General features: G+C 48.0%; 1 protein-coding gene across 2 annotated transcripts in view; it reads right to left on the reverse strand.

The window, feature by feature from the left end:
• Positions 1-113: 113 nt before the first annotated feature.
• LOC144950036 (rho guanine nucleotide exchange factor 7-like) overlaps positions 114-10,225 on the reverse strand; it is a 78,772-nt gene continuing 68,660 nt past the window's right edge. For both annotated transcript variants that reach the window (XM_078880006.1, XM_078880004.1), the window contains exons 20-22: positions 7,404-7,503; positions 6,135-6,189; positions 114-5,565 (exon numbers count right to left, since the gene is read on the reverse strand). In XM_078880006.1, the coding sequence (XP_078736132.1) occupies positions 5,440-5,565; positions 6,135-6,189; positions 7,404-7,503 (281 nt within the window). In that variant the 3' untranslated portion in view covers positions 114-5,439. The remainder of the gene's footprint in view (positions 5,566-6,134; positions 6,190-7,403; positions 7,504-10,225) is intronic.

Genomic DNA, 10,225 nt, shown 5'->3' on the forward strand with positions numbered 1-10,225 from the left:
GAGTTTTCTCAACAAAATCATATACAGGATAATCAATAATTAACTCATTCATAATTTTCCTCAGTGAGGTGTAAATGAGGATATAATTCAGCGGGAAACAACATCACGCCATAATTACACTGCGAGATACATTTGCGCATTCACCAGTAAAACTTTATTAAAGACACCGTAATAGAAAAAATAACTCTGAAGAACTCCAAGTATACATTTATAAGCAGAGTTTATATAACAGTATGATATTACACGAGCCTTTGAGGCAATTATCCACAGCTAAAATTAAATCATTCATAATACTTAAGCGATACACCACCGCTCACAGTAGCACGGCCAATAGAGCAGAGTTCCTGACCTCCAGACCGTAAGTTCACACCCTGGTCAGGGTCGACTGTCCCCCCCCCCTTCATCACATCACCACTGTCGTCTCTTCAAGGTTGGTAAAATAAGTACCGCCTGCTGCAGCTGTACTTATTACAGGGAAGTCAACGGTCTCCTTGTGTTCACTTAAGGATACACTGGTCCCTCTCATAGGAACGTGGATTTTCGCAGGTAAATGGATGAGGATGGAGGTGTGCACCACCAGCATTCACTCAAGTGCTTATTTCAGGCCGAATCAACCTAGGCGACCACCTGATAAGACATACCAATCTGACTACAGTGTTAAACTTGCACATTTGCAAAGGAACTGGAACACCAGGGAGCATTGTCTGGACTTGCAGTAGGAAGAATGCTCCCTGTTCTATGCATTTTGCATCAGAATCCAGGCTTCATTTTCATGCAGGTATCATCTGTTCTACTCGTGGTTACGTGATAAAGTCCTCACATCGCTAAACAAGTATAATTGGATTCATGTGGTGTTGACATCGCCACTTCAATTGGCTGCTGCTACAGTTTTTTACAGTTACTTTTGTTCATCCTGTGACATTTTCAGGATGGCCATGCCAAGCAGGGGGGGAAAAATGTTGTTTCCTAATTAAGTGATTTCAGAGTAATTTATCTAATTTGGCACACAATGGCCTACTCTGCTCCAAATGACATCACGGAATTTTCAAAGTTCACTGTGAAGCAGATGGCGCATATTTTATGGTTAATACACCCATCGTGTTAACCATGACACCTTGCTGATTCAAACCGCGAAGCTCTGCAAAAAGCAAATGCGATACTGCTCAGCAATGTCACCGCTAAAGTTCATTTGCAGACCAAGTCTGTAGTCCAGGGTGGCTCCATTACCTACCATTAATGATGCGCATAACATAAACGCAATTCAAGCTGCAAATTCACCCTGACGTTGAGAGGTGTTGAGACTGAGAGGTTACGGAACCACTCTGACATCTCAACTTTGGTTCCCAGAGAAGGGCTTTCAGGTCACAGCGAGGCCAGTGAATGAGTTTGTGGCTCCACAAAATTAGGCTTTTCCCATTTAAACTTAATTTGGAGTTTTCGTGACTGCAGGAATTACTTTTTGGTTCTTTCGGTAAAGTCACGTATAAAAAGAAAATAATAAATTAAATACTAGCATACGACGTTTCGATTGCAACACAAGCAATCAGATATAAATGAAATAGAAACACAAATCTAGTATACAATGAGTGCCACTCACCGTGCCACTCATTGACATGCTAATTTCTCTAACCCCTCCCTCTCTCTCCGCCCCCGCCCCCTCTATTTAAGGCCTCGACACAGAGGCGTGGTTTCTCTGTGTGCCTGTTTGTCTCTCTCTATGTATCTCTGTGATATCTGTCTGCTTATATGTCTGTCTATATGTCTCTGGTTCTGTGTTTTATCTCTCTCTCAAATTTAGCATTCTCAGGAAGAACGTAATCAACCAGGTAGGGTGTTGACTGTTATGTTATCCGACTCTGTTGTATTACATTACATTTCTAAGTATACTAGATTTGTGTTTCTATTTCATTTATACCTGATGATTGCTTGTGTTGCAATCGAAACGTCGTATGCTAGTATTAAATTTATTATTTTCTTTTTATACGTGACTTACCGAAAGAACCAAAGAGTTTTCCCATTTAAGCAGTCTCCTCACAATCATAACAAACCAGATGAGATCAGCGCTAAGAGTGGATGAAAGGCGTTGGAATCCAACAATGCGGGTTAAACAGAGCAACAAAAGTGCAATTTTCCAAGATTGAATCTTTGTTACACAACCCGTGTGAGGCTGCATTGTTCACGTTCGTGTCACCTTGAGGGTAACTGAGGAAAGCTCCAAACCTGCTTTGATTCACAAAGGCAACCTGGGATTTGTGGCTAGTTACACAAAGCAACTTGAACTAGGTTTCTCATAACCTGAATGACTTTCAGTTGCAGACGAAGCAGAAAATGACACTTTAGTTGCTCGAAACAACTGTTCTTGTCTCCTGTAACACAAGTAAAAGGCACATACAGGACCAGTTCATTCGCAACCCCAATGGCAATTCCATTCACAATGTGGATGTATACAGTGTCTGAATGTGACTGCATGTTAAACCATTGTACACGAGGCCGGGGGGGGGCATCAAGAAAATGTTAAGAGGATTTCAAGTCTTTTTCATTTGAAATGGACGCGACGGGTGAAACAAGCCCCAGGGAGAATAAAGCAACGTGAAACCTTCATGCAGGTATCAGCTGTTCTTCTCATGGTTACGTGGTAAAGTCTCAACGTGAAACCCTTGAGACCAACTCGCAGGAGCTGCCATGACGCATCCAGAGTCCCGTCCACAGCTGCAGGACGCCACGAGCTCAGCAGCCGTGGAGTGACGGCATCGACAGCAGCACGGACATTTTGTAACGCAATTAAGATTCCGATTTCCGACTCAACTCAATTTACATTTGTGACGAGTTTAAAGTAGCCGCCTGTTTGCGTTTCTTGATCCCACCCTGCTCAGAGGGATTCTCAGTCGCGACGCGTTTTAGATTGCTGCAGTAAAACGCCTTTGGGCACCAGAAACTGCGATAGAGAACTACAAGCCGAACGTCAGGACGCGTGTTAAGATTGACAGGGGAAGAAGGGGGCACACGAGCCAACTGGCATCAGCTCCACTCCCAATCCGAAATGGACAGCGAGCCACTAACCCTACCCCTAAGGATAACCAACTAGACATCGGACACAAGCACAAACCCTCCCACTTGACCCTGCACTTCTAGCCTAACCTCCGGCACTTAACAGGCCCGTCTCACCGTTCGTTTCGTTTTTGGAGCTCACGCCGTCCTTGTTCATGGCTCTAGCATCCCGATTCATAGGTCATCGACTACTCACTCAGACCTCCCAGGTTCACAAGCAGCACAGACGCCTCACAATATATCACAGCGTCACCCCTATCCCACACGCTCCAAAGAACATTGGTGTGGAGCAGGGATGTACCATTTGTCTTTCTGCAGTGGTGATGACGAACCATTCAAGTGACCCCCATTATCTGGCAATAACACCTACGTAATTCAGTCCAGAGATATGAGATACTAATGATAAGACTAGCTACGATAATGTGACTGAGGCTGGAGGTGAGTCACTTATGTCATTATGCATCGTGTTTCACACCTCCAATCACCGGTCTTGAAGCCGAGTTCAGAACACATCATAATGTATTGGTTTTGAGAAGACAAACGAGGGAAACGTCCTCGATTCAGTGTTACTGGATGAATTCACATTCATATACTCACTATACCTGGGCACGTTAAAGTAGCTTACGTGCGCCTAGATGGAATTTTATGGACATGTTCTGACAGGTTAGGTAGGTGGCTTGACTTTTTTTAAGGCACGAAATCACAACTTGGTCACAGGACGAGTTGAATATGCGGTGTCAGTAATGTGTTTATCTCGCAACACAGCACAGTAACCATTAGTGGATAATGTGGCTTCACGGTGCACTCAATATCCCATCTGTAGCCCAGACCTCAACGTATAAGTGCCACGCATACGAGTTCTAAACGGGGATTGTCGCATCCCTAGTGGGTGACTAAGCTCAATGCTCTGTGAGATGAATGTGTGAATAATGATTGGTAAATTCACACAGCACAGGAAGTGCGCTGTCAAGAAGTAATGGGTTTCTTATGTTGCGGTGGCTCCACGTTTGGCACAGGACCCCTCACGCTGTGCGCACTGAGTATTGGGTAACAATAAGACGCCGCTGTCTGCTTCTCTATTGCATCTGTCCAATCCCACTGGCTGCGTGCTGCCTAATACTGATCTCACCCAACTCTGAATGCCACTGCCCAGAACAAGTGTCCTCCACAGCAAGAGCTCCGAGCGTTGCGTTCCTTCACACATATTCAACACTGTTCGTTTTTACCACAATCACAGATTACTCAGAGATGATGGCATTTAAAGCCCAAGCACCCACACCACGTGAATACAGTGTAAAGACGAATGCAGATGCAATTACGAGCCATTTCAACTTGCTTGTTAAATTTCTTCTCTTCGTCAAAAGGCGGATTTGTCTCACTGCGTCGTCACAAAGACATAACGAGCGCAGTCTCTTGTCGAGGACACTAATTATTGCTCGCCTCTAATATCTGCCACTCGAGACAAACGCCTGTGTTAGAGTGAAAAAACGATGGAATCATAATTACATTTTAGTGATAGCTCGTCATTGAGGGAGACCCGGACACACGTCGTCTGCTGTGGGAAGCGAGTTTCTGTGTTGTACAAGGAGGCATCCTCAGCGCTCAGTGTGAATGGTCAGAGCCAGAGGCCTTTGTATTCTCAAAGTGCGTGCACTTCCCTTTACAGCGGCGCTCTCTCACAGCAGGCTGAGAGGTATCAAGATATAAATACACAATCCACACGTTTAAAACTAACCATGCAGCAAAATAGCAATGAGACCCACCATACAAGGATTCACAAGTTCTCGAGTCCTTAGGGTTGCTCTTCTGCAGCTACAGGGGGGCAAATGAGATCAAGCTGTACTAGCTGGATCCACATCAAGTGGACACGAGCAGCAAATCGTGACGCTTCTCAAACTTCGAAATTTACTGCTGAGCACTTCTCACCAACGACTGTGAAACAGGGTCGGTGGATCACACAGGGATGGGTGCAGCAAAGTACAAGATGCGGGATAAGGAGGCGGTGGCTCAAAGGGACAGTACAGCAAGTAGCTTTAAGACGTATGGGTGCTGGAGTCTTCTCTGATATGTGGAGTTTCTCCGTGAACTCCAGTTTACATCCAAAATTACAAACTAAGTGGCCAAACATGGCAAGCAAGAGCCCTGAGACTCGCACTTCATCTGAATATCTTGACACGGATGATTATTATTAACGTATAGTAAACAAAGTTAAGGATTTAAAAATGAACTTGCATTTGCCTTTAAAATTTGGAATATTGAGATGTGACACTGGACAAACAAACACTGACTCTTTGAATTGCTTACACAAAGTAATTGATTCAGTTGGTGAGACTATGAGTCTGTGAGGTTGTGAGTGAGGTGACGAGCGATGGAGGTGAGTTGTAGAAGTGGCTAGGTGCTGCCCTCGTCCCACACCGCTTCCCCTCCACTCGGCTTTAGGTGCCTCAACAGCAACTTCTGCAGATCCTGGCGTGCGCGGCTCTCTTCCTCCAGCGTCACACGCAGCCTCTGGGACTCCTGACGCACACGAGGGGGTGGGGTAGGGGTCAAGCAGAGTGATGCCACTGTAGCTTCTCACTACAAACGCTCTCTCTCGTCCGCCAGATCCCGCAGCTGCTGCGTATTCGACACACGACCTCCAAGGTCTGCCCTGACAGTATCCCAATGTCTGCCCTTAGGTAGGTCTTCTCTTCCTTTTGGTCACCAGGCATGTGGAGACCACCCTGATGTCTAAGAAATCGGCCCTCTCCTGTCCTGCACACGTGTCCCACCCAGTGCAACCTTTTTCCTGATAATTTCCACAACACTCACCTGCTCTGTTCTCTTCTGGAATTCCGCATTGCCTGCCCTGTCTTCTCACCAGGAGTAAGGGATTATGAGAATGTTGTAGGGGGAACACTTTTCGTATACACAGAACGATACCTGGTGCGATGTGAAAACAACCACGGGAGGACAAAGGCGGCCAGGCGGAGTGCTACCCACACCACCCCATCGTGTCGTGCCAGCTGAACTGCTAACAGGACTTGCCCCAAGAGCCCATAGAGTTCACACAGGGATCTGTGTATTTGTAAATGAGGGCACCGTACCTGTTTGAGCTCCTGAACCTGGTCCCGTAGGGCGTACACTGTATCCACCAGACTCCTAAATGCACACACACATTCATAAACATATAAACAAATATCACCCACATAGCCTTAACAGACTATAGGAGCAAGTGCTGTTTGCGAACACCCATGAAGGCGGTGGGTGGCCAGCACCACACCCAACCAACTTTGTCTCCCTAGTGGTGATGTTTACACACCGCACCAGGTACTCATTTGAGGCTGAGTCGACCCTAGGGGAGGCCCAGGACCAGTTCAGATAATCGGCACTGTTGTTCACTGTGAGCGGGAATCAAACCCGGGTCAACACATTTGTCACGCGGAACGTTAACCGCTACACTACCACTTCCCACTGCAAGCACACACATTCACACACATACACGGCACACCATACGCAATGGTTTCCTCCAAATATAATATCAGGAGGTGACGGGACAGACCTAGGTGCCATGGGTTGACTGAGATGACTGGCAGATGCATCACCTGTGCCCTCTGCTGTGCCGACTTGTTGTATTTATCCGCCCGGCACTCGTTGTTGCGAGCGTCGCTCCTCTACCTTCTGTTATTGTTGGAGGGTAACCACCTCCAAATGCCCAGTAGCGTCCTTCACGAGCCTCCTCCATCGAGGCAATCTTAACAATGCTGGTACCAGTCTTTAGAAAGTCCACTCAGCTCCACATCCTCCTGTACCGCATCAGTTCATCTCCTCTCCAGCCCATGCCCTACCCATTTGGTCCCCTCTATCCAGTCAAACAAAAGCTGCTTGGGCATGCTGGCTACATGGCCCAGCCAACACAGTCTTGCCCACCAGAGGCGCTCACTAATGGGAATGTGTCCAGATCTGTCGAGGATATGTGAGCTCTTCACATAATCCAGCCTGGTTAAACCCAGGAGAGATCGTAGGCAGGCCAGCCTAAATGTTTCTAACCGACGAAGATGCTGCATTAGGGGGGTCCACGTTTCGCAAGCGTAGAGAAGGGAGGGAATGACCGTGGCCGAGAAGACCTGAAGCTTCGTGCGGAGCGACAGACCAGATAGCTTCCACACAGCGTTATGCAACCGATGAAAAGATAATGCCGCTCGACTGATTCGAAGTGAGACCTCTGCTGTTAAACCGGAGCCGGTCATATACACACATGCACTTATATACATACACGTGGACACACACTCGCGTACACATATATACACATGTTGACACAGAGACACACACACAGCGCACACAGTATACTCGCACTCACTCTCACACACTCTCACTTCTCCTCGATGACCGTCTGTCCATTTCCGCTCATCTCCTCCATGATGATTTTTTCCTCCTCGGGCAGCAGCAACTGCGGCGTCGCTTCCCGGGGACAAACTGAGCAGAGGAACATCAAGGATGACACTCAGGGGTGACTCATGGGCAAGTCTCACAGGACAACCCTCACAGGGCGACTCAAAGGTACCTCAGAGGGATGATTGCCATGGACGACTCGTGGGATAACTCTCATGTGGGACTCACAAGGGGTGGTGCACAGGATGACACATTGATTGTTCATGAATGACTCTCATGGGCAACTTTAACAGTTGAGATGATGGTAGCAGACTCGCAGTATGTCTACATCTCCTCTAGATCTCTCTGTCTTCCCGTTTATCTCTCAGTTTGTCTGCGTTTGTCTCTCCATCTCTCTAGGATTATGTAGCTGTTTATCCGCATCTCGAATCTCTTACACTGGATGCAGATTTCTGGTGTTCTTCATATATTGTCAGTCCCTCCCCCTGACACCTGTGCATCGTGGATGTCCACCCCGATTGCCCACTCCTTAAAACTAGGTCCCATCCCTCGCACCTTCTGCAACGAGTGTGTGGAGTTCGAGATCTGGGCTTTCGTACCAAGGCCAGGAGCTGAACCTCATTTACGAGGATTGCAGTGCAAGCGTGATAACTATTCCACCATGACTCCCCGACCAAGACAAACGACCACACAAGTTGCCATTTACTACAGTGGCAGTCATTTCTGCGTGGTGCATATGTATTACATTAATATTCCGCTTGTTTGCCCAGCAAAGCCTCACTATTTTCAGGAAGGTCCTGCCAAGTTTTGGCAGTAAGAGTGATGATTGCTGCTGTATGCATTCTTGTTGCTGCTGTGCTCAAGCACCACAGATATCCCTTGTAAAATAGCCAAACTACTGGCTAAACGGGATCAACTGTGTAACAAATCAAAATAACGGAACATTTGAACTTAAGCTTAGGAATTTTCAGGTAATATTAAAATTTGTATCATTTCCATTGAGCGAGTGTGTAATCGCCGAGCTGTGCGGTAGCCTCCTCAGTGGCCACATTCCCACGCGTGTCTCTCGTGGAGACCTCCGCCAAGCTGAGTGGACAACAACACGCCGTATCGTTCGTAGTGCCACAGTTGCAGTATGGGTTGTCACGAAGACCCCAACGGTGGAGGTTGGCTGCAAGAGACCTTGCCCTCTCTGGCAGCTGTTCAATAGGGCCCACTGACGGCATGGAAGGTTGGAGCCAGGTGGGCAAACTGTAGGATCTGCGTTAAGGAATTGGTTTGGTGCTGATTTTTCTCTCCATTCCTCCTGCCAGCCACTCTGCCAAGCAGTCCTGGATCATTACGTTGATACAGTGGCCTAATCCTGCAAATGACTGAACAGGATCTTTAACGTCCACTGCAAAGCAGTCAGTGCATATTTTATGGTTAATGCCGCAGTGTTAACCGGGGCGGCCACTGGATTCCAGCCATGAACCTCTTCAACAAGCGGCGAACGCTCTACTGCTGGGCAATGGTCACCGGCCCGAGGCTCCATGGACTTTTTGGCCACCGGAAGTGCAAATGGATCACGAGCAACGGTCATGGTCCAGGCCCAGATTACACGAGCCAACAGATGTGGACACTACCCACACTTTTCAATGTGCCAATATTCTGATTGTGACACTTACATACATGTAATACTCTCATAGTTCATAACCATGTACACTCAACCTGAAAGATAATCTCAAGAGCCATACAGACTGCTGTGGCAAGTGCTGTTGGCAATCATCTATTAAAGCTGGAACAGCACACGGAGGGATGGTCTGGCCAGAACCACACTCGGTAATCTTTATTTCCCTAGTAGTGATGTTTACGCGCTGCTCCGGGTCCTCATTTAAGGCCGAGTCGAAAATGGAGGAGCTCAGACCCAGTTCAGTATCGCTCGCACTTATGTTACTCATGGCAGGGACTCAAACTCGAGTCGTTGCATTCGTAGCAGTCCGCCGAGCACTGCTACTGCTCCAACAACAAAAACCGCCATTCGCCACTAAGTGGCGGTGACGTCACCACGACGCTTGTGCCAGGCTATGTGCACCTTGAGGCCACGTGAAGTGTCGAACGCCCGCTGGCAGGTCACGGGGCAGACCCAAATGCCACGGGTCGACCGACTGAGATGACTGGCTGATGCACCACCTGTGCCCTCTACTGTGCCAACTTGCTGTGCTTTAGCCACCCGGCGCTCCGCCCGTTGTTGTGAGCGTTGCTCCTCCGCCCTCCGTTGTTGTTGGAGGGCGACTGCCTCCAACTGCCCAGTAGCGTCTTTCACGAGCCTCCTCCACAGAGGCTGATCTTGACACCGCTGGTACCAGTCATTGGCAAGTCCACTTAGCTCCACGTCCTCCTGTACCACATCACTCCATCTCTTCTCTAGCCCATGTCGTGCCCGTTTCGCCCCCTCGATCCAGCTGAACAAAAGCTGTTTAGGCATGCGGTGGCTAGGCATGCGAGCGACATGGTGCAGCCAATGCAGCCTTGCCTGCCGGAGGAGCTCACCGATGGGACTTTGTCCAGATCTTTCAAGGATTTGTGAGCTCCTCACACAATCCAGCCTGGTTAAACCTAGGATGGATCGTAGGCAGGCCAGCCTAAATGTTTCTAACCGACGAAGATGTTTCATTAGGGGGGTCCACGTTTCGCAAGCGTAGAGAAGGGAGGGAATAATCGTGGCCGAGAAGACCTGAAGCTTCGTGTGGAGCGACAGACCAGGTAGCTTCCACACAGCGTTACGCAACCGATGAAAAGATAATGCAGCTCGACTGATTCGGAG

This window comes from Lampetra fluviatilis, chromosome 56 (assembly GCF_964198595.1).
Source record: "Lampetra fluviatilis chromosome 56, kcLamFluv1.1, whole genome shotgun sequence".
In the NCBI taxonomy this organism is placed as follows: Eukaryota; Metazoa; Chordata; class Hyperoartia; order Petromyzontiformes; family Petromyzontidae; genus Lampetra; species Lampetra fluviatilis.